Here is a 23877-nt window from a genome sequence, read left to right on the forward strand (position 1 = left end):
TGTTGTGGAAAGTCAAGAAAAAGAGTTACAACAGACCAAAACAGACCTAGTAAATGCTTTCTTAAAAACGAAAAGTCAGGTAGGACATTATGCTGCAGATGGAACATATGTGCCAGCTGGTGGAACTTATATACCACCAAACCCTCCAAGAGAAGCACCTGCACCAGGACTACCTAAAACATTTACATCGTCACATGGACACAGACACAGGCATGCACCAAAACCAACACAACAACCAACAGTTCAAAATCCAGCACAACAACAACCAACACAACAACCAGCACCACAACAACAACCAGCACAACAACCACCTCCACAACCAGCACAGCAACCAACAGTTCAAAACCCTGCACAACAACAACCACAAACAGAGCAAGGACATAAAAGAAGTAGAGAACAAGGAAACCAAGATTTCTTAAAAATGCTTAAAGAAGACTATGGTTACCCAGCTACTCTTGACTTTAGTGACAGATATAAAGAAGCTATTAGAAAGTTCAAGGAAGGAAATACTGACCCGAACCTATTTAGCTTTATGGCTCAGCACCAAATGGGATATAATTTCAAACCTGGAAAATACAAGCTCGCTAAGGGATATGATTTAATAGCATATCATCCAAATGACATGACTGAATTTACTCCGAGATATTTGGTGTCAGAGCTAAATGACAATTCAACTATCTTCATGAAACGCGTAAAAAATAGAGACGGAACGAAAGAAGAAAGGTTTATGAGTCCGGATGACTTAGATAGGGAACTTGTTAAAAACGGTCTCGGAATATATGAAATGCCAGCAGATGAGGTACAAGAAACTCCACAGGAAGAAGTTCAGATACAACCAGACATGGAAGAAATAGTTCAGCAACAACAGCTAGAAGAGCCTGAAGGAAACGAACAAGTCCCTCCTTTGGAAACTAACTTCACAGAACTAGATGAAGATTTGGAACAGCCGAAAAATCTTGACCCTCAACAAGAGTATGCGGAGAATATGGAATCTTTCCAAGAGTCTAAGAAAAATTCGGCTGACAGAGTAGAAGAATATCGAAAAATGTTTGCCGACATACAAAAGACTCCAACACCAGATGAAAATATTCAGCATAGAATGGAAGTACTGAAAGAAAATGTACACAAATACAACAACCCTTTTTACTTACGACCATATAACGTTCAATCTTTGGCTGAACTCGGTGAAAATAAAAGGTTAAATTTCAACAAAACATATAGAAATGAAACATTGTTTAAAGTTCATTCAGAACCTAACCAATATGGAAACAAACCTACTTTTGTTTCTGCAGACTATGGAACTACAATGAGATGGGGTCATAAAGCAAATCCGGATAGGTGGTTCATAAACTTACAACCACATTCCAAGAAGTTGTAGACGCAATGGAAGTGAATGGTGAACCAGATTTAGCTGGTATTTTCAGCGCGGCTTTAATGCCATTGAAAGATATGAAAGATGCAGATATTTTGAACCAGTATGAAATGAACATGGCTGATGGAAATATAACACCTGACGTTCTTAAAACATTTATCTCAAAGAACTACACAGAACCATAGAGATGGTATATTTGGTGAAGAGTTTAGAAAGAAAGTTAGGGAGAGAGAAGGAAGAGAACCTATTGTACATGACCTTGCAAACGAAAGTTTGCAAAATGTCATAAAAACTTACTTTGCAGACAATGAACCGAGAAGGGATGAATATTTAAGAAAACTCAAATGGACAGTACCAAATGAAATGTTAGTATTGAAAAACATGTTCCTTGACAAAATAAAACCAACTACAGAAATAAATGACGCAAGACTGAAACATTGGGTAAAAGCTTTCCCATTCACAAAAGATATTGTTGGTAACATGGAAAGAAAACCAGAATGGCTACAAAAACATATATTTGGAAACGAGCTTATTCCATATGGACAAGCTCTGTTTGAAGAGCTTGAACCGGAAACTCAGGAAAGAGTCATGCAAACAATAAGCGAAGACTCAAATACAAACTATGACAAAATCTTTCTAGGATATAGGTTACCTGAGATGGGCGACCAGAGCCCAAAGGCAAAAAGGACATGGGAAATTTACAACATACTAGGTGAACATGAGGCAAAGATGCAACAACTTGAAGCAGAGGGCAAGTTACCAAAAGCGACACCAAAGAAGAAGAGAAGAGTAGAACAAAGTGAAAGTAGTGAAGAAGTAACTTCATCTAGTGAAAGTAGTGGCAATGAAGGAAAAAGAAGAGTTAAAAACTCAGCCAGGAAGAAAGTAAAGCTTGGTCCGAAACAATTGTGACAAATAAATCCAACTATTCTATATTTTTACCCATATGAAATGTACGCCGCTCAGAATATAACGCCAACAGTTTTGGATGCCATGAATGGAAATGTTTCCGAATGGTATAACGAATGCGACAATGCCATTAGAAGGTCAGAAATAGTTCCTGGAACTTACGAATATACAACTGCTGTTTCTTATGGAAATGTAGGTGAGTTTGGTGAAGGTTCTTCAACAACAGTAGATATTGCATGCGACAGGTTTCATATTATTTCTATTGACAACTCATTCTTATACGTGGAACAAGACATTGAAATAAAACCTTCTGCCAAGTTGTCTGACAAGAAAGGTTGCAATGGAATTTTCTATGTCGGATACCAATATGCTCCAGAAGTTTTCATGGGATATAAGATATATTCTAACTCTGACTTAGTTCAAACAGTAACATGGGCAAACTATGAATGGTTCGCTTGAGAAACTCAGTACAACCACAAGCTAGAGAACAAACAGACCAGTATGCAACTATTGAGAAAATAAGAAGACTTGACCCTAACGTTCCAGGAGTTTATGTTAACCTTTCTGGACAAACTGCAGCAGCAGTAACCAAAGTAAAACTGAAACTTAGAGTTCCTTTGTCATCTTTCCTCATCTTCAGGTTTTTAAGATACTTGCCAAACTGGCAGGAAAAATTTCTATTGAACTTACTCCAAGCAAAATAACTTAGTCATTGCACCAACACAAGACCCATTCACTATTACAGACGTAAAGGGAGCAAATCAAACGTCATCGCCGAATTTTGCAAAGACAAAGTTGACTTAGACTTTGGTTTCTCAAACTTCAACACTGAAGTAAACTATTATTTCAATGCTGCTGGAACTGCTTGGGACCCAGTTAAGTTCACATGCGAAAAATTTGAATGCAAGAGAATAGAATGCGCAGACTTGCAGTCTATATGTTGGACCCAGATATTTCAAATGCTTTAGCTGCCAAATATATTGCAGTTCCACTTATGTTCCCTATACACCAAATATCTGTCAAAGACTTTGCAGTGAAGTTGGAAACCAAAGTGCTGACCCAGGTGCAAGAACAGATATTGCCTTAACAACTGCAATGAAACATGCAGATACTATGTTTGTACTGTTCAGACGAACTATAAATGACTATTCTTGTTTCTACAACCCCGGTATTAAATATCATATAAACATAGATGGCAAATATTATCCAAGAGAAAAATATTCTACAGTTGAGGATATGAGGTCATACAACTTGACATTAGATGCTATGAACTTTAACAACAACTTCACAACAACCATTAACCCTGAAATGCAAAGTTCTATTATGCCATATGTGAAAGTATGGACTCATACAGAGGTCAAAAAACTCAATATACAAATGGAGACCGTTCAAACTTTTGGCTTGGCATTCCATTTGCTGACTCAGAAGACTTTATGGGTGTGTATTTCAACTGTTGGTACAGTTCAAATACAATATACTGGTGACAGACGGTCCAGATGAATTGAAAGCAAAGAAGTTTACAAAACCAATAGCACTTTTCACGGAAGATGCTCTTTTGAAGATTCGTTCGATGAAACCTGCTGGGGCTCCTCAGATTGGCATAACGACAGCTTCCATCGAGCAGATTTTGGCAGCAGGTCAGTAAGTTGTTCTTGAACTGACTTCTCTCCGTCAAATATTGACAGTACGCCAGTTTTGACATAATATTGTATTATAAACTTACCTTTAGAAATATCTGTAAGTTTTGAAGTTATATTTTTGTCTGCTTCAAGAACTTTCACCATTTCAGTTATACCAACTTTCTTTGCTTTATGAAAATATTTTGGTTCAGCAAAGACTGCTATTCTATAACATTTACCATTGTTTGTATAAAGAACTATTCTGTCAATGTATTTGTATTGTTTGTGTGTTGTAAACTTTGTTCTGCTTCAATTCGAAGAGATACTCGAATACGTCCATCTTTTATTCTAAGTAAAATGTCATTTCCGAAAAATAGAAGCGTAAGTGTTTCAAAAGGTTTAATGGCGGTTGGCAAATGTGAAGTTAAATTCACCAACTCAAACAAACAGTCAAAGTGTTGTTGTCAATGTCAAAGACAGAGATGTTGAAGTGGGGAAACCATACGAAGACCAAGATGGTATAACAATGTTCCTGTAAAAGAACAACCAACATACCTGAAGTTAGCAGAGACTTAAGTTCTGTTGCAGATATTCGAAACGACTACAACAACTGAAGACAAACTTCAAACTCAGGAGAAGATTTGTCAAGCTTTAGGTATAATGTTAAACTTTGGTCGAACACAACCCTGTAAAAGTGAACTCATATGTCATTGCACCTCATGAAGTTTTGAAAGAACTATTGAAACTTTTGACAGAGGCAGACGATATAAACATCAAAGAAATAGAACCCGACGTTAGTTGCTGTGTGTTTCATATAATGTCATTGACAAGATATACGTTATGAAGGAGGTGAAACGTTGAACTTAAATATAGTTTCCCAGACGTTATAAAAATATTTGACGACCACAACATTTCATTAAAATTTATTTGCTAAGTAAATGGCAGAAGACACAATGGTTTATACTATTACGACTAAAAACCCTGAGTCATATAATTCTATAACAACAAACTTACAAAGTCCTCAAGGACGATATTGTAAACTAACCTTAAACACAATGACGACTAAAGCCTGTTTTGCTCTTTTGACACCCAGAAGATTTATTGTTGTGAATGGTAAAAAATACTCCTTTGAAGATACTTACTCAGATATACCACCAACAGGTTTTGTTGACTTATTTAATACTTTAAGGACGAGTGTAAACATGTGCTGCAACTAGAGCAGGTTTCATTATGTTTGGATGTCCGACTGAGTTTACTATAAACAATATGAGCTATAATACAAAACTTATATCTGGTTTTTACTACAACAGTTTCCTATAACAGGAAAAGGTGTCATACAAGGAATGTCTGTTCCATTGACTTTAAGTACACCTATTTATATATTGTTTCAAACTTAGGTTCAAAGTGCTATTCGAATGTCGACAGAAACTACTATGACCAAAAGATACTCATGCGTATAAATACACAATTCTCTGCTGGTTTGCTATTGTTCATTCGAATGCAGAGTTTTCAGCTTTAGTAAACTCAACACTTAGCAAACATAAAACTTAACCTTAGTTGACGCAAACTTTGTTCCTGTAAACTTTTATGTCCTATGTATTTGTCAATGACGGCAGAAAGTTTCGAATTGGAGATGCAACTGGTGAAAGTATTGTATTACAAGAACAACTTCAACAACAAATGCAACAAATGGAACAAATGCAACAAATAGCTCAAGAATAAAAAAAATATTTTTTTTATTTTTATAAAAATGTACAGAATAGATGTTTCAGATTTTTATGACTTCCAAACATTCAGAAATATGTGTCCATTTCGAGACTATAACAAAGCAGTCGAGAATTTGAAACGTTTAGTCATTTATGTCGACTCTGCCCCAGAATGTTTATGTTATGAAAGAATGATGTAGTCTTTAACAAACCAAGAGCAACAATAGTTTCAGAACAAGAATGTAGACAGAAACTTAAGAAAATAAAAGTTGTACAAGTTGGCATGAAGATGTTAGATGCTTGGGATATCTTATTGTCAAAGTTAGAAGATTTTTCAGTTCGAGGTATAAAGTTTTATACACCTTCTCCAAACTTCTATTCTATCTTCACTGGATATAAATATGAACAAGTAGAATGGAAAGAAAATATTATAGAAGCTTGGTTAGACCATGTCAAAGAAATTATATGCAATGGAAACGAAAGAGTCTATGAGTATATCTTATGTTGGTTTGCAAACATCTTACAACATCCAAGTGCTAAAAATGAAACTGCTCTCATTATAATTGGAAAACAAGGAACTGGTAAGAACACATTCTTTACAGATATCTTATGCAAACTGTTAGAGGGCTATTCGAACCCTAATATGACAAACTTAGAAAACATCTGCGGTAAATTTAACTCTTCAATAGAGAATATGAAACTTATAGTATGTAACGAACTTCAAAGTATAGATACAACAAAAGTTTTGAACTCAGATGCTTTGAAGAGTCTTATAACAGACAAAGTTGGAGTTGTTGAAAGAAAGTATAAAGACCAAAGAGTTTGTGAAAATGTTGCAAATTTCATTATGGTTTCAAACAATGCTGTTCCGATGAAGTTAGAAAGTTCTGACAGAAGATATGTAGTTGTCAGAACGTCAGAAGCTCATATGCAAGATACAGAATATTTTGACGCTTTGTCAGAAACTTTGACATCTGACTTTTACAACCACTTGTTCTCATATTTCATGACATTAGATATTTCAAAGTTCAATCCAAGACAAATTCCACATACCGAAGAGAGACAAACATTGTTAGAAGCAAACAAGAGTGTATATGAACTGTTCATAGATGAAACTGACTTTGAGTGTTTAGATGAAAGGTCATTGTACGATTCGTATAAACAATATTGTCAAGAATATGGTTATATGACAGCGTCTAAACGAACATTCTTGGCAAATGTCAAAAGTCTTTTAGACGTACAGAATGGTGTATATACAAAGAAAAATTTTTCTGAGTAAATTTAAAAAAAAATATTTTTTTTATCCGATAGAAAAGATGACAGAAAAATTAACTTTTTACATAGCGCCACACCCTTCTTGCCCACATCTTTTTAAGCCACAATATATAGACATAGAACTAAATAGAGAAAACGAAATTCCACAAACAGAAGAAAACGAAATTCCACAAACAGAAGAAACATATAGAGACCTAGATAACGAAAATGGATATGCGCTATTCTGGTTAGATTGTCCTTATGAAATGTATGAAAAAAAGGCTTTATATGAAGAATATAGAAAATATTGTCATGAAAACGATATAAGACCAAGCTCTAGAGAAAAATTCTATGCTGGTATAAAACATCTTTTCGAAGTTCGGAATGGCAAATATATAAAGAAATAATTTTTCTAAGTTTATTTTTCGAAAAAATATTTTTTTATCCGATAGAAAAGATGACGAAATTCATCTCAGTAAACAAGTACATGTCAGGACTTAAAGAAGAACTAGACCCATTCACATATTTGAATGTTTACTTCTACCATTTTGAAAAGTCTTCATTCAGCAAAGTTTGGAACATCGAACCAGTTAAGTTTGCTGTTGTGACTAAAAATGGTGCGAAATTTGAAGACTTAGACATAGAAGGTTTGTTAACAGTCAAAGAAAGTTTTGACAGAAGGTTCTCAAACCTTAAAGAAGGCAAAGCATACAAACTTGTTATACCTTATGAACCAAAGAAAGCAGACGACTATGAATATTATGAGTCTAAGATAGTTGAAGTTCAAGGTAAATTGGGTAAAAAGATTTTAGAGTCTAAGCCAGTGTTTGCTCCTAAAGAGGAAGAGAACATTGACATTGACCCAGAAATGTTCTAAAAATAAAATTTTATTTTTACATGTCAAATTTCTTTTTCTCTGGAACTGGTTCAGGTTCTTTCTTCTCTTCTTCTACTTTCTTTTCTTTCTTTTCTTTCTTCTTCTTTTCTGGTGGAGTTATCTCAAACTTCTCAGAACCATATTTTTGTAAAAGTTCTTTGTCCTTTAATAGCTCATCTATTCTGTTTTCTATTTCATCTTCAAGAACAGCGCATGTGTCTTCTTTGCATTCTAAGAACTTTTGTTGGACTTCATCTTTCCAATCGGCGTCATCTCTGTCAACAAGTCTGTCATTGACAAATTTTAAGACTGCTCTGCTTAATGTTTTATGGTTCTTGTCATATTCCCAGAAACAGAACTTTAGAACAAATTCACCTTTCTTGTTTACACTATGTAAGATTTTATGGTCGACAGATGTTTTGCTGTCGAAAAGTTTGTCTCGAATATAGATGGCGAAATCGCTAGACATTTTCAAAAAGATAAAAATTTTAATTTTTCTAAAAATATGTTAGAAAAAAAGTTTGCTGACATTGACAAGAAATTTGAGAATGTTTTAAACAAGAACAAGGTGAAATTAGAAAATGCTCAGATAAAACCCATACATGACAAGTTCTTATTTGCTCAGAATGGTATAACAGGTCTAATTGCACCACCTGGGTCGGGTAAGACTTTCACTTATCTTAAAATGGCTGCACAACAACAAGAACTAGATGAGAAGAACCCATTCTATGAGTTAGTTGTCATTTGTAGTACTTCTGGTCAATTTGACCAAACCGTCAATTCGTTCAAAGATATTATAAAGAAGTCTAAGTTAGTATGTATAAAAGACTCTGAGTTGTTAGATTGGATAAAGAAGTACCAAAGAAGAGTTTTGAAGTACAATGCTATAAATGAGTATATAAATTCTAAGTTTAAAGACCCAAATGAGGAAATGCAGAGAATATTAGAGAAGAAACACTTCAGAAACAAACAGAAAGAGATAGAATACATTTCGAAGAAATTGCAATCTTACGATTGGAAAACGTACCCTCACAGATGTCTTCTTATTTTAGACGACTTTGCATCTCATCCTTTGTTAAAGAATAGAGAACAAGATATGTGTCGAATTCTTAAGAAGCTCAGACACTTTAACATCTCAGTTGTCATTTGTGTACAGACAGCAAAGAGTTTAAGTAAGGATGTAAAGAGAATACTTACTGACATTGTACTTTTCCCCGGATTGTCCGAAGACGATTTCATGGAACTTATGAAAGAGTCCATGGCAGGTAAGTTTGACAGACATGAACTATGGGAGAAGTACAAAGTCATACAAGACCCTCATACTTCTTTCAGAATTCATATCTACGCAAACAAAGTTCAAATTGTAAAAAGTCAAGCGTAAAAATGTAAGTGTTTTAGTCTTAGTCTGTTGTGGTGCTGGGGCTGTCGGTTCTTCTGGCTTTGGAAGGCATTCAGGAAGAGGAACGTCAGTCATCCGTTTGTGTCCTGTCGGAAGGAAGAACTTTTTCTGTCGGATGGAAGAACTTTTTCTTGTCGGAAGGAAAAACTTTTTCTGTCGGAAGGAAAAACTTTTTCTGAAGTTCGACCAAAAAGTTCTCAATTTTCGAAAATTTGAATGGTTTACGGACGAACAACAGGAAATTTTTTTCCAGTTGTCGGGAAATTTTTTTCCAGTTGTCGGGAAATTTTTTTCTTGTCGGATGGAAGGACTCGGAATGTCGGATGGAAGGACTCGGAATGTCGGATGGAAGGACTCGGAATGCCAGAAGGATTTGACAAGACAATTTACCTTATAGAGCTACCTGAGCCATCTGAAGTCAAGCGTAAAAATAAATGGTTCATTTACTCTGCTTGTTTGAAGTTGTCAAAATACTCTGTTATTTTTTCTTTCAGTAGCGGCAAATCTTCTTTGAATGTAAGTATTGTACAACCTTTAATATCATAGTGTGTTTGAGGTAACGTATCTTGAACTATTTGTTTCACATCTTCATTTGGTGTCATTGAAATCGGTAAGTTTTCGCGATAGAACCAATTTCTGTCAGATTTGTAAATCTTAGCAAGGTCGTAAAAGCTTTTGTTGTTTCTTCTGACTAAATGCAACATAACCATATCTCTGTCTTCTTCATTTTCCATCTCTTCAGTATAAATCATATACTTATAGTTCTTTTCCTTTCCTTTTGGTACCGAACGTGGTATTCTTTTCTGTATGTTTTTGTCTTTTGCTTCAATGACTTCATCTTTTGCTTCAATGACTTCATCTTTTGCTTCAAGCTTGTTCTCTAGCTCTTCACGTTCTTGTCTATGAATTTCATCTAACATCATGAAAATATACCAAGCATAACGAGGTGAAGCCCACATTGCAACAGCATTTACAAGAAGTCTATGTACATAATATCCTCTCAAACCGTTTGGCAATTTTTCACGATTTTCATAGAGTTTTGGCGACTGGGGTTTTTTACTTACTCGCTGTTCTTCACGATTTTCATGAGTTTTTGCGACTACGAGAAAATCCGTAGTCGAATTTTCAGCTTCATTTAATAGTTCAATAGTGCTTTGGTTCCTAAACCAGTCTTGTGGTTTCTTGGTATCTGGAGCAAAACATGCTGTCAAAATACTTTGCACTTGGTACATATCGTCTTTGACCGAACGAATGAGACGTAACTGTTTGTTATACTGAACCCACTCGTATTCTTCATTTATGTCTTCATGAACGATAGCAGTTGTTGTGTTCTCTGTTGTTGACATATCTGTCCTTACATACAAAATAAAAAAAATATTTTATAAAAAACTAGCGTTATTTTCTATCTTGTATAAAAGACCAAAAATAAACGCTTTACATGTATTTTTCAGCAACTTCGTCAAATAATTTTATAGCTTTATCTATCTCATCTACTTCAAACGTTTCTTTACCTTTCGTGGGAGCACCATACATTTTCTCAAAAACTTCAAGCAGTTCTGTTTCAGCAGCTCTCATATCGTTAACGAACACAAACTTAACTCTATTGACTATACTGTCATATCTTTTAGTTATATTATATGTTCTTCCTATCTTATATCTCTTTGTATTGAAGTCCTTCGGTTTCTGAACGATGTAAAGTAAGCCTTCACTGCAACGTTCCGTATCGAATGAACCATATGTTATGAAGTTATATCCAACAACTGGGTCTAACCATAACAAAACTATTGGTATAAGACTTTTGTCTATAAGATATGCTGCAGTTCCATAGAATCTTACCGATATCATAAGCTCAGGATTTCTTGTCAAAATTTTCTGAGTAGAAGCATTTTTAACCCAGTCCTTCGGTTTCTTTCCAGATGGAGATAAAATGTCTGACAAAGAATATTTCTTGTATTTCTTTGAGTATCTTACGTTTAAATCACATATTCTAACCATTTTGGTGTCATTGTCTATCTTTCTAACTGTTTCAAACTCAATGTTTGTCATATATGTCTTTACATACAAAATAAAAAAAATATTTTATAAAAAACTAACTTTATTTTTTCTATCTTGTATAAAAGATATGATTTCAGGGATTTTTTTTACGAAGTGCAAAAGTTCACTTCGTCAAAAATAACAGTTATATAATGAAATTTGGTCATTTTTTTCACGATTTCAGGGATTTTTTTACGAAGTGCAAAAGTTCTCTTCGTCAAAAAATAACAGTTATATAATGAAATTTGGTCATTTTTTTACGATTTCAGGGATTTTTTTTACGAAGTGCAAAAGTTCTCTTCGTAAAAAATAACAGTTATATAATGAAATTTGGTCATTTTTTTCACGATTTTCATGAGTTTTAGGCGACCCCGAAAAAAGTCTGGGTCGCTGTTTTTTACGTTTTCATGAGTTTTAGGCGAGTAAGATTTTCTATCTTGTATAAAAGATATGATTTCAGGGATTTTTTTTACGAAGTGCAAAAGTTCTCTTCGTAAAAAAATAACAGTTATATAATGAAATTTGGTCATTTTTTTACGATTTTCATGAGTTTTATGCAAGACCGAAAAAAGTCGGTCTAGAGAAATTTCACTCAAAAGTTCTTGTGTGCTTTGGTTTCTGAACCAGTCGTCTGCGTGTTTAGTGTCTGAACGATGTAAAGTAAGCCTTCACTGCAACTGCATTTACTAATAGTCTATGAACATACCAACCTCTTAAATTTATTGGCAAATTTTCACGATTTTCATACGGAATCTCGACCCGCGGTTTTCCTCGGGTCGCAAACATATGAGGAAATTCATGAAATTTGGTCATTTTTTCACGATTTCAGGGATTTTTTTTACGAAGTGCAAAAGTTCTCTTCGTCAAAAAATAACAGTTATATAATGAAATTTGGTCATTTTTTCACGATTTCAGGGATTTTTTTACGAAGTGCAAAAGTTCTCTTCGTCAAAAAATAACAGTTATATAATGAAATTTGGTCATTTTTTCACGATTTCAGGGATTTTTTTTACGAAGTGTCAAAGTTCTCTTCGTCAAAAAATAACAGTTATATAATGATTTTTGGTCATTTTTTCAGCAAAAATATATTTTAGGTGTCACCAGGTCCCTCGGTCCTTCGGTCCCTCGGTCAACTAACATCTTTTTGAAAATGGTGACAACATGACATTTTGACAACAACACAGGAAATAAACTTCTTCGTATATGTTTTGTCATGATTTCATCGTCAATGAGTGTAAATCAGACAAAAATATATTTCTACCATAAAGTTTTATAAGCGTTTTACATGGTAAACATTGTGAATTCGTGAAATCCTAAACAGTTTTGTAGCTTCTATTTCTTCTGTCAGTACATCGAATGTTTTAACAATGCCGAATGTTTCTTTATATTTCTTCTTGACGTCAGATAGAAGGAAATCGTCAGCAGTTGGATAGTTTTTGTTCAGAAATGTCAACATGTCCATTTTATCTTCTGCTGGTTTCTCTGCTTCTTTCTTTAAGTCAGCATAGTCGTTTCGCATACGTTCTATCTCTTTGACGGAGTAGTTATATTTCCTCATTGCTGCTTTACATTTTGAACATTGTGGGTTCATTTTAGCATTGTACATTGAAATTTGTCCTGCTAAAACAACTAAGGCGTAAATGGTTTTCTTTAACTCAAAGGCTGCGGGTTTTATCTGTTCGTTCCATACTTTACCTCTTCTATCTTTATCTCTTATCTGCCATACACATTTTGCAACTAACGAAACAAAGTTGTCGTAGGTCTTAAATTCTTCAGATTTATATATGTCAATGACTTTGTGGTTGCAATGAAATCCAAGAAACTCATAGTTTACCTTACGTATGAACTTCTTTATTTCAACTGAGTCAGTTGGTTTCACTTCTATTTCATCGAATTCAGGAATAGTGAGCTTTTGTTGTTGTATTTCAGGAAGTTTAGGTAGATGGTCAATAATATCCTGCATGTCATAAAGATATTCTTCATTTGTTTCATCTTTCGCAGTGCAATCTAAATCTCCTTGGAGAAGTTCTTGCTTTATCTTCTGGATTTCTGTTTCGAAAGTATATGAAGAAGGAATGAAGCTTTTCATCTCTACTAACATTGAAGTTGGGTTCATGACTAACGAGTTTGGTGCTGTTGTTGCTAACATGTTCTTACAATAAAAATAAAAAATATTTTTTTAAAAAAACTAACTTTATTTTTTATTTCGGGAAAATTCATGAGTTTTGGTTGAAAAATACGGTGGAGCCAAAAGTGGCTCGACCTCAAAACAAGCATTTTGTGAAGAATATACCAACCGCCAGAATTTCGACGGTTGCTTTTTATACAAAATTCAACGGGTGAAAGAATACGAAGATGAAGTCTTGACAAAACATGTACGATGAAGTCATGACAAAACATGTACGTTCATGTTTGACAAAACATTTACGTTCATGTTTGACAAAAACATATACGAAGAAGTCTTGACAAAACATTTACGTTCATGTTTGACAAAAACATATACGAAGAAGTCTTGACAAAACATTTACGATGAAGTCATGACAAAACATTTACGTTCATGTTTGACAAAACATTTACGATGAAGTCATGACAAAACATATACGAAGAAGTCATGACAAAACATTTACGAAGAAGTCATGACAAAACATGTACGTTCATGTTTGACAAAACATTTACGATGAAGTCATGACAAAACATATACGAAGAAGTCATGACAAAACATTTACGAAGAAGAAGTTTATTTCCTGGACTGTTGTCAAAATGTCATGTTGTCACACTTTTTCAGAGAAGTTAAAATGACCGAGGGACCGAGGGACCGAGGGACCTGGTGACACCTTCAGTTCTTCAAAACATATACGAAGAAGTCATGACAAAACATTTACGAAGAAGAAGTTTATTTCCTGGACTGTTGTCAAAATGTCATGTTGTCACACTTTTTCAGAGAAGTTAAAATGACCGAGGGACCGAGGGACCGAGGGACCTGGTGACACCTTCAGTTCTTCAAAACATATACGAAGAAGTCATGACAAAACATTTACGAAGAAGAAGTTTATTTCCTGGACTGTTGTCAAAATGTCATGTTGTCACACTTTTTCAGAGAAGTTAAAATGACCGAGGGACCGAGGGACCGAGGGACCTGGTGACACCTAAAAACCATCTACTCTAAAATATATTTTTCAATACTTTTTCAGCACTTTTCCGTAGTTATATATGAAAGACAATTCGAGATAAAAGTCATAGTACAATGGTATTATATGTTGCACACCATTTGTTGTGAACCAAACTTGAAAGTCAGAGAAACTGTTACTAGGTGGTTCGTAGAATTTAGAAGCAAAGTCATAAAAGTCCTTACCAATACATAGAAAACTATTGTTGCTTGAACTGAAACTTGCATGACACATAACATTTTGAGGGTCAAACACGTTTCTATAAACTGTCAAATCTGCTGGTGGAAGTATAAATTTAAATGGACCATCTGGTGGTAATGGTTCGTTCTGGTTTAGTAACCGAAGAAATTGTGCCCAAGAACGTTTGTCTACTCCCCAAAATAAAAACTCTGTATCTCTTGGAGGGTTAATTTCAATCTTTTGAAATGAAACGGTGGAGTTCATCTTGTCATATTCTAGTTTCAGATAGTATGTTCCATTTAGTAAAGAGTCGTATTTTTCTTGAAATTCCCAATAATATTTGTTCATTTGAGTTTGAAAGTCATTTAGAGTTTTCTCAAGACTTTCGTCTGAACGAACTGTAAAGATTCTCATTTCGTCAAATTTGTCTATTAGACCATCAGAACCTTTATACTGCCCATGAAAATATACTGCGAACATAAATGCGTTCGTTCTATTTGAAAACAAAACTCTTCTAAATCCTATTGCCTTTGCATCTGAAGGACTTTGAAGCCAACGAACTGGATAGTCAAACCTGTAAGCTCGGGATGAAATTTCTTCATCTGAAATAGTCCTACCAGCATTTGTAAAGATATAGTCTAACGGTTTTGTATCTGCTACTTTTGTTCTTTGTTTTTCAACCTGAAGCATTTAATATATGTAAAAATATATTGTTTTAAAATGGTATGCCATTTCATATTTCTCATCTAACAAACATGTTGTCTGACTGCTTGAGGGTTAGGTTGGTACCATTCGAACTTGACACTTGCAATTCCTTCAAATGCATTCAAAATGTCTGAGTCGGAGTCAAACATTTGTTCTCTCTTTGTAGTCTTGAAAGCGTCAAGAAGTTGTGCGGCTGTTGTGACATTGCCATGTGCATAGTAAATGTGACCATCCAAATCTGTTATGGTCAATCTGAGATTGTATCCTTTCTTATTTCCGTCTTGTATGGCAGCAAGTACACCCATGAAGCCTTCTTTGTTCTTTCCTTCGTCAAAGTTTACTGTAAAGGTTCGACCAGATGTAATTTGACTTCTAACTTCACGATACTTTTCATATGCATATCTTGTTCTTTCCATGGGAGCATGTGTGTCTTCACCTTTTCCTTTTTTCCTTCTCAAAGGATGCAATTGTTTGTCATGTTTCCAGTAGAATCTGGCAAAGCCGTCGTGTCCTTCAACTTGAGGTTCACTAACATCGAAAGGCATGTCCATAAGACGTTCTTCTTCTAACCTCTCTAGTCTGTTTGGATAATTTGCACGTGCTGTTTCCAAATCCATTTCGTAGCGAAGACCAGACAATTTGTCATAGACTTTTATGGGTCTTCCCTTCCTATATTTAAAATTCTTCGAAACTCTCCAACCATATCTTTGCAACTCTGCTTTTATTCTAGCAGATTTTCTATCCATTCTATATGGGGGCATTTTTATAAAAATAAAAAAATATTTTTTTTCTCTTTACTTTACATAACCGCCTGCTGCCATAAGTCTTTGACGCCAACCCATACCAGCTAATGAAGGTTGACTTGGTTTAGTTTGGAAACTAAACTTTGGTTTTGGTTTATCTTCAGTTTTTGGTTTCTCTTCTTCTATCTGTTTTTCGTCACTTTTCGGTTCCGCTGACTTTACTTCACTTGCAGGAACAGTTGTGTCGTCAACATCTTCATAAATATCATATGCCATTTGTTTTTGTTTTCCTTTCAACTTTTTGTGTTTGTTGTAAAGTTTAGAATATTTCGACTCTAAGTCAATGAGATGTTCTATAATGAACTGTTGGTCAGTGAAGTAAACTTTTCCATCTGTTGTCTCGAAAGCTCCTTCAGACTTCAATATTTTATTTGTGAGAGTCTGTTTCTTTTTTGAGATACTAGCCGTTCCATTTCTATGAAAAGTGACTTTGTAGTTAGGGTTTGTATTTCCAGACCTGGCACTTTCTATTATTGAATTTTTCTCTTCATCTGTAAGTTCTTTGACAGGTTTTGACAATGGTTCTGAACTTTTTGTTTGTGGTGTCAAATCTACCGTTTCAACTTCTTCGGTCATTTCATCTCAGTAAAAAATTTTAGTTTGGTTTGTTTTCAACTGGTTGTTGTTGTTTTTTAAGTCGGTCTAAAACTTCCTGAGGTATAGGAAGAACTTGACAAACACGTTGTGTAACTGCTGGAAGTCGACAAATCCATCTTGAACCCATTTGTCTCAATGCTGTATTGTTCATTTCATCTCAGTAAAAAATTTTACATTCCCCAAGTTTGAGGTGGTTGCGGTTGGTTATTGTTTACCCACTGTTGTGCATGGTTATATCCTCTGTTAAAGAATCTTTCACCTTGGTCCATATAGTGTCCTGCTTGGTTATAGTAGTCATTTGCTTTGTTATAATAGTTTCCTGCTTGTCTTCCTACATTGTCCATCCATCCTTGAACTTTTCCTCTTGTTTCAGGATTTGGAATAAGATTTGTTGCATCTCGTGCTACTCCCAACCTTTCTGTACAGTTTGTATAATAGGTTGTGCTTTCTCTTTCAGTATACCTAATGTACTCAAAATCTTCCTTCCAATTCCAAATGCACCTCTGGCTATTGTTCCCACTGCGGGCAAAAATCTGGATGCAACTCCTGCTAACGCGCCAAATAAACCCATTTCTTATGGGTTAAAAAATGACGAATCCAAACAAGGACCCTATGTTTCTAAAGCGACAAAGAAAGCACTCATGATAAAAATCTTTAGTTCAACACCAAATGCTTGGTTTATGGATATCTTGGAAAACATTCCGAGAGTTAGAACAGATGGACCACCATACTGGCTAATATTTGTCGGTCAAAACACAAGATACTGTGAAGCCATACCATTATGGTCCAAAAATATTTTAGATGTGAAAACTGCTTTGACAGTTAGTATGGCTTAGTTGGGTACTGTGGCACTGCGTTCCACCTTACCCAATACTTGTGAATTTGACACTTTACAAAACCGTTAACGTATATTTTACAACATGAACGCAAAAACTAATTTAACCTTAAATATTTACAAAGCCGCCAACCACTTCACTAACGAACTCACTAATGTAAAAAATAAACGTTCTCACTATCGTTCTCACTAACGACTTCACTAATGTTCTCATAAATTTTCCTCAATATCTTCATCATCAGTGTTAACCCTATTGTAGTCATACTTGAAGCCATAAACTTTCTCTAACTTCTTAACGTACAATTTACATAACTTACCTTCGTCATCGTATGGTTTAATGATATAACTATTTCTATCTTTATACACAGTCAATGAAAAGTCAACTGGTCTCGGATGTATTTGAAAGAACATGTTATGCTCAGGAAGGAAGAATAAATGTTTAAATGTATGTTTGTTATACTGTGGAATTCGAATGAGTTGCTTTTGTTCTGTCATTTACATCCAAATAAAAAATTTCAGTAAACTTAAAAATAAACTTAAAAATTAATGATATCACCACCCTCACACGTATGAAAACATAGCGCAAAAATAAATTTAGGTGAAGTGGTGAAATCTCACCTCTTTTTTCACCTCTTTTTTCACCCTGTTGAATTCATTGCTTTATAACTCTCTTCCTTTCTCCAACTCTTCTAACTTCTTCTTAAGTTCAGCAATGTTGTCCTCATGAAGTTTAATCTTTCTCAAAATTCCTTCTCTATCTAATGGTTGCTTTATTTTTCTAAACTGAACTCTACCATCCTTCATAGTATGAATGTAAAAACCTTCTGGAATAGTTCCTGATTTAATGTATTCTACCAAAAACTTTTGTTTCATTGCTTCAGTGACTTTATTTGTCATTTTACTCTAAGGTGAAGCTAGCACAGCGATAATGGATTTCATGACTTTTTAGTATTTCATGCAATCTTAACAGATAGCCTTACAAGTACTTCCAGTGTCCCTAGCCGTCCCTCCTTTTTATATAACTCCATGACATTTATAATCTCGCGAAACTTAACAGGTAGCATAACAGATTAAAAGCAGATGAGGTTTTGAACCAAAATTTCTAAGCAACGTTGTCAAGGATTTTGAGGAACTAGGGACAGAGTGTGGCAAAGTCCAAGATTTAATTTATCTTCATCTGTTTCATCAGCTATCTCATCTAATATGCCAATATTTTATTCATAACTCGTGGCAAACTCACTAACTTTCGTTATGTTCATCTGCATGCTTCATCTGATAGAAAGTATGACTTTCATTAACTCTGTGAGATAATGAAAACTACTAGGGACAGAGACCATGGTAAAGTTTATGACTTTCATTATTTCCAGAACTTAATGAAAACTACTAGGGACAGAGACCATGGCAAAGTTCATGATTTCATCGTTTATGATTTGTCATGATTTCATCGTGAATGCTTTTGTCAAGATTTCATCGTTTATGATTTGTCAAGATTTCATCGTGAATGATTTGTCATGATTTCATCGTGAATGATTTGTCATGATTTCATCGTGAATGCTTTGTCAAGACTTTGTCATGACTTCTTCGTAAATGCTTTTGTCATGACTTTGTCAAGATTTCATCGTGAATGCTTTTGTCATGACTTCTTCATCGTGAATGCTTTGTCAAGACTTTGTCAAGATTTCATCGTTTATGATTTGTCAAGATTTCATCGTGAATGCTTTGTCAAGACTTTGTCATGATTTCATCGTAATGAACGTAAATGCTTTTGTCATGATTTCATCGTTTATTGATTTGTCATGATTTCATCGTAATGAACGTGAATGCTTTTGTCAAGATTTCATCGTGAATGAACGTAAATGCTTTTGTCAAGATTTCATCGTGAATGAACGTAAATGCTTTTGTCATGATTTCATCGTAATGAACGTAAATGCTTTTGTCATGACTTTTCAAGATTTCATCGTGAATGAATCGTCTTCAAATGCTTTGTCAGACTTTGTCAAGATTTCATCGTGAATGCTTTGTCAAGATTTCATCGTGAATGCTTTGTCAAGACTTTGTCAAGATTTCATCGTTATGATTTGTCAAGATTTCATCGTGAATGCTTTGTCAAGACTTTGTCATGATTTCATCGTGAATGAACGTGAATGCTTTTGTCATGATTTCATCGTTTATGATTTGTCATGATTTCATCGTAATGAACGTGAATGCTTTTGTCATGATTTCATCGTAATGAACGTGAATGCTTTTGTCATGATTTCATCGTAATGAACGTAAATGCTTTTGTCAAGATTTCATCGTGAATGAACGTAAATGCTTTTGTCATGATTTCATCGTAATGAACGTAAATGCTTTTGTCATGACTTTGTCAAGATTTCATCGTGAATGCTTTTGTCATGACTTCTTCATCGTGAATGCTTTGTCAAGACTTTGTCAAGATTTCATCGTTTATGATTTGTCAAGATTTCATCGTGAATGCTTTGTCAAGACTTTGTCATGATTTCATCGTAATGAACGTAAATGCTTTTGTCATGATTTCATCGTTTATGATTTGTCATGATTTCATCGTAATGAACGTGAATGCTTTTGTCATGATTTCATCGTAATGAACGTAAATGCTTTTGTCAAGATTTCATCGTGAATGAACGTAAATGCTTTTGTCAAGATTTCATCGTGAATGAACGTAAATGCTTTTGTCAAGATTTCATCGTTTATGATTTGTCAAGATTTCATCGTTTATGATTTGTCATGATTTCATCGTGAATGAACGTAAATGCTTTTGTCAAGATTTCATCGTTTATGATTTGTCATGATTTCATCGTAATGAACGTGAATGCTTTTGTCATGATTTCATCGTAATGAACGTAAATGCTTTTGTCATGACTTCTTCGTGAATGAACGTAAATGCTTTTGTCAAGATTTCATCGTGAATGAACGTAAATGCTTTTGTCAAGATTTCATCGTTTATGATTTGTCAAGATTTCATCGTTTATGATTTGTCATGATTTCATCGTGAATGAACGTAAATGCTTTTGTCAAGATTTCATCGTTTATGATTTGTCAAGACTTTGTCATGACTTCTTCGTGAATGCTTTTGTCATGATTTCATCGTTTATGATTTGTCATGATTTCATCGTTTATGATTTGTCAAGATTTCTTCGTGAATGCTTTGTCAAGACTTTGTCAAGATTTCATCGTGAATGCTTTGTCAAGACTTTGTCAAGATTTCATCGTAAATGCTTTTGTCATGACTTCTTCGTGAATGAACGTGAATGCTTTTGTCAAGATTTCATCGTTTATGATTTGTCATGACTTCTTCGTAAATGCTTTTGTCAAGACTTTGTCATGACTTCTTCGTTTATGATTTGTCATGATTTCATCGTGAATGAACGTAAATGCTTTTGTCATGATTTCATCGTGAATGAACGTGAATGCTTTTGTCATGATTTCATCGTTTATGATTTGTCATGACTTCTTCGTTTATGATTTGTCATGATTTCATCGTGAATGAACGTAAATGCTTTTGTCAAGATTTCATCGTGAATGCTTTGTCAAGACTTTGTCAAGATTTCATCGTGAATGCTTTGTCAAGACTTTGTCATGACTTCTTCGTAAATGCTTTTGTCATGATTTCATCGTGAATGCTTTGTCAAGACTTTGTCATGATTTCATCGTAAATGCTTTTGTCATGATTTCATCGTGAATGCTTTGTCAAGACTTTGCCAAGATTTCATCGTTTATGATTTGTCAAGATTTCATCGTGAATGCTTTGTCAAGACTTTGTCAAGATTTCATCGTTTATGATTTGTCATGATTTCATCGTGAATGATTTGTCATGATTTCATCGTGAATGATTTGTCATGATTTCATCGTTTATGATTTGTCAAGATTTCATCGTTTATGATTTGTCATGATTTCATCGTTTATGATTTGTCATGATTTCATCGTGAATGATTTGTCATGATTTCATCGTGAATGATTTGTCATGATTTCATCGTTTATGATTTGTCATGACTTCATCGTTTATGATTTGTCATGATTTCATCGTGAATGCTTTGTCAAGACTTTGTCATGACTTCTTCGTAAATGCTTTTGTCATGATTTCATCGTAATGAACGTAAATGCTTTTGTCAAGATTTCATCGTGAATGCTTTTGTCATGACTTTGTCATGATTTCATCGTTTATGATTTGTCATGATTTCATCGTTTATGATTTGTCATGATTTCATCGTGAATGATTTGTCATGACTTCATCGTTTATGATTTGTCATGATTTCATCGTGAATGAACGTAAATGCTTTTGTCAAGATTTCATCGTTTATGATTTGTCAAGATTTCATCGTTTATGATTTGTCATGATTTCATCGTGAATGATTTGTCATGATTTCATCGTGAATGCTTTTGTCATGATTTCATCGTTTATGATTTGTCAAGATTTCATCGTAATGAACGTAAATGCTTTTGTCATGATTTCATCGTGAATGCTTTGTCAAGACTTTGTCATGATTTCATCGTAAATGCTTTTGTCATGATTTCATCGTTTATGATTTGTCAAGACTTTGTCAAGATTTCATCGTAAATGCTTTTGTCATGATTTCATCGTGAATGAACGTAAATGCTTTTGTCATGATTTCATCGTGAATGAACGTAAATGCTTTTGTCAAGATTTCATCGTTTATGATTTGTCAAGATTTCATCGTTTATGATTTGTCATGATTTCATCGTGAATGATTTGTCATGATTTCATCGTGAATGCTTTTGTCATGACTTCATCGTTTATGATTTGTCATGATTTCATCGTAATGAACGTAAATGCTTTTGTCATGATTTCATCGTTTATGATTTGTCATGATTTCATCGTTTATGATTTGTCATGATTTCATCGTGAATGATTTGTCATGATTTCATCGTGAATGATTTGTCATGATTTCATCGTTTATGATTTGTCATGATTTCATCGTTTATGATTTGTCATGATTTCATCGTTTATGATTTGTCATGATTTCATCGTTTATGATTTGTCAAGATTTCATCGTTTATGATTTGTCATGATTTCATCGTTTATGATTTGTCAAGATTTCATCGTTTATGATTTGTCATGATTTCATCGTTTATGATTTGTCATGATTTCATCGTGAATGAACGTAAATGCTTTTGTCATGACTTCATCGTTTATGATTTGTCAAGATTTCATCGTTTATGATTTGTCATGATTTCATCGTTTATGATTTGTCATGATTTCATCGTGAATGATTTGTCATGATTTCATCGTTTATGATTTGTCATGATTTCATCGTTTATGATTTGTCATGATTTCATCGTGAATGCTTTTGTCATGATTTCATCGTGAATGAACGTGAATGCTTTTGTCATGATTTCATCGTTTATGATTTGTCAAGATTTCATCGTTTATGATTTGTCAAGATTTCATCGTGAATGCTTTGTCAAGACTTTGTCATGACTTCTTCGTAAATGCTTTTGTCATGATTTCATCGTGAATGAACGTAAATGCTTTTGTCATGACTTCATCGTTTATGATTTGTCATGATTTCTTCATCGTAATGAACGTAAATGAACCAAAAATATATTTTAGGGTAGAAGGTGAGATCTCACCTGTTTTTTCACCTGTTTTTTCACCCGTTGAATTTGTCAAGATTTCATCGTGAATGAACGTAAATGCTTTTGTCATGATTTCTTCATCGTAATGAGTGTAAATGATCCAAAAATAATGTTTATGTTAGAATGTTAGATCTAACACCTTTTCTAACATGTTTTCTAACATGTTTTGTCAAGAATATAACAACCGTCTGAATTCCGGCGGTTGCTTTTTATACAAAATTCACACAGGAAAATTCTTGAGTTTTGGTTGAAAGAATACGGTCGAGCCAAAAGTGGCTCAACCTCAAAACAAACATTTTATGAGCTTACTAAGGGCGTTATGAATGAATTCAAAGGTATTTGCATACATCCTGACCTCGTTCATTTTGTTGCTGAATGGTGCTCTGTAAAGTATGCATTTTATGTCAAAGATATTATGGACTCCATAGACAAGAAAGTTCATGAGAAGTTAGATGAAGAAGAACTCGAAGATACAGTGGAGAATGCTAAACCTTTGTTCGAAGAAGAAGTTGGAAAAATGTGTGAAAAACAATTAGAACATGAACGTGAGATATATTATGGTTATAGAGATTCTCCATACGAACTAGACCAATGGGAACAAGAAGATTTAAAGAGAGAATTTAGAGAATATGAACTCGCTAAGATAGCATTTGAAGCTGCAGAAAAGAAGTTAAAAGTTTGGGGTCGTTTTGTACAAAAATATTGTGAGTAAATGAACCATTTATTTTTGTCATAAACGACCAAAAATATATTTTATCGTTAATGTTTACGTTAATGGTTTCAGGTTATTCAATAATTAATTAT

The 23877-nt window shown here is 34.2% G+C and overlaps 12 protein-coding genes and 2 pseudogenes across 14 annotated transcripts, besides 1 other annotated feature; 6 read left to right on the forward strand and 8 right to left on the reverse strand.

The window, feature by feature from the left end:
- Positions 1-194: 194 nt before the first annotated feature.
- TVAGG3_0316110 (protein of unknown function, DUF4106 family) lies at positions 195-419 on the forward strand (the record flags this gene model as incomplete). Its single annotated transcript, XM_051230040.1, has 1 exon — positions 195-419. One exon carries the CDS (start codon positions 195-197, stop codon positions 417-419), a length of 225 nt encoding a protein of 74 aa, XP_051099770.1.
- Positions 420-1249: 830 nt separating this feature from the next.
- Positions 1250-23877: part of a mobile genetic element that runs on past the window's edge.
- TVAGG3_0316130 lies at positions 2324-3091 on the forward strand (annotated as a pseudogene). Its single transcript has one exon. A coding segment is annotated over exon 1 (768 nt).
- Positions 6301-6885, forward strand: TVAGG3_0316140 (Poxvirus D5 protein-like family; the record flags this gene model as incomplete). The annotated part of the gene is made up of 1 exon (XM_051230041.1): positions 6301-6885. The coding sequence occupies one exon, from the start codon at positions 6301-6303 to the stop codon at positions 6883-6885; it is 585 nt and encodes a 194-aa protein (XP_051099771.1).
- On the forward strand, positions 6923-7267 carry TVAGG3_0316150 (uncharacterized protein; the record flags this gene model as incomplete). The annotated part of the gene is made up of 1 exon (XM_001283720.1): positions 6923-7267. One exon carries the CDS (start codon positions 6923-6925, stop codon positions 7265-7267), a length of 345 nt encoding a protein of 114 aa, XP_001283721.1.
- TVAGG3_0316160 (protein of unknown function, DUF4108 family) lies at positions 7318-7737 on the forward strand (the record flags this gene model as incomplete). Its single annotated transcript, XM_001291692.2, has 1 exon — positions 7318-7737. One exon carries the CDS (start codon positions 7318-7320, stop codon positions 7735-7737), a length of 420 nt encoding a protein of 139 aa, XP_001291693.2.
- On the reverse strand, positions 9580-10482 carry TVAGG3_0316170 (KilA, N-terminal/APSES-type HTH, DNA-binding family; the record flags this gene model as incomplete). The annotated part of the gene is made up of 1 exon (XM_051230042.1): positions 9580-10482. One exon carries the CDS (start codon positions 10480-10482, stop codon positions 9580-9582), a length of 903 nt encoding a protein of 300 aa, XP_051099772.1.
- On the reverse strand, positions 10571-11182 carry TVAGG3_0316180 (organellar and viral DNA polymerase type B; the record flags this gene model as incomplete). The annotated part of the gene is made up of 1 exon (XM_051230043.1): positions 10571-11182. One exon carries the CDS (start codon positions 11180-11182, stop codon positions 10571-10573), a length of 612 nt encoding a protein of 203 aa, XP_051099773.1.
- On the reverse strand, positions 12441-13319 carry TVAGG3_0316190 (organellar and viral DNA polymerase type B; the record flags this gene model as incomplete). The annotated part of the gene is made up of 1 exon (XM_051230044.1): positions 12441-13319. One exon carries the CDS (start codon positions 13317-13319, stop codon positions 12441-12443), a length of 879 nt encoding a protein of 292 aa, XP_051099774.1.
- On the reverse strand, positions 14347-15207 carry TVAGG3_0316200 (uncharacterized protein; the record flags this gene model as incomplete). Its single annotated transcript, XM_051230045.1, has 1 exon — positions 14347-15207. One exon carries the CDS (start codon positions 15205-15207, stop codon positions 14347-14349), a length of 861 nt encoding a protein of 286 aa, XP_051099775.1.
- On the reverse strand, positions 15264-15968 carry TVAGG3_0316210 (uncharacterized protein; the record flags this gene model as incomplete). The annotated part of the gene is made up of 1 exon (XM_051230046.1): positions 15264-15968. The coding sequence occupies one exon, from the start codon at positions 15966-15968 to the stop codon at positions 15264-15266; it is 705 nt and encodes a 234-aa protein (XP_051099776.1).
- On the reverse strand, positions 16017-16601 carry TVAGG3_0316220 (phage tail repeat-like family; the record flags this gene model as incomplete). The annotated part of the gene is made up of 1 exon (XM_051230047.1): positions 16017-16601. One exon carries the CDS (start codon positions 16599-16601, stop codon positions 16017-16019), a length of 585 nt encoding a protein of 194 aa, XP_051099777.1.
- On the reverse strand, positions 16621-16773 carry TVAGG3_0316230 (uncharacterized protein; the record flags this gene model as incomplete). Its single annotated transcript, XM_051230048.1, has 1 exon — positions 16621-16773. One exon carries the CDS (start codon positions 16771-16773, stop codon positions 16621-16623), a length of 153 nt encoding a protein of 50 aa, XP_051099778.1.
- TVAGG3_0316240 lies at positions 16793-17193 on the reverse strand (annotated as a pseudogene). The gene has a single exon. A coding segment is annotated over exon 1 (401 nt).
- On the forward strand, positions 23393-23785 carry TVAGG3_0316250 (uncharacterized protein; the record flags this gene model as incomplete). The annotated part of the gene is made up of 1 exon (XM_051230049.1): positions 23393-23785. One exon carries the CDS (start codon positions 23393-23395, stop codon positions 23783-23785), a length of 393 nt encoding a protein of 130 aa, XP_051099779.1.

Source organism: Trichomonas vaginalis, chromosome V, assembly GCF_026262505.1.
Source record: "Trichomonas vaginalis G3 chromosome V, whole genome shotgun sequence".
Classification (NCBI taxonomy): Eukaryota; Parabasalia; order Trichomonadida; family Trichomonadidae; genus Trichomonas; species Trichomonas vaginalis.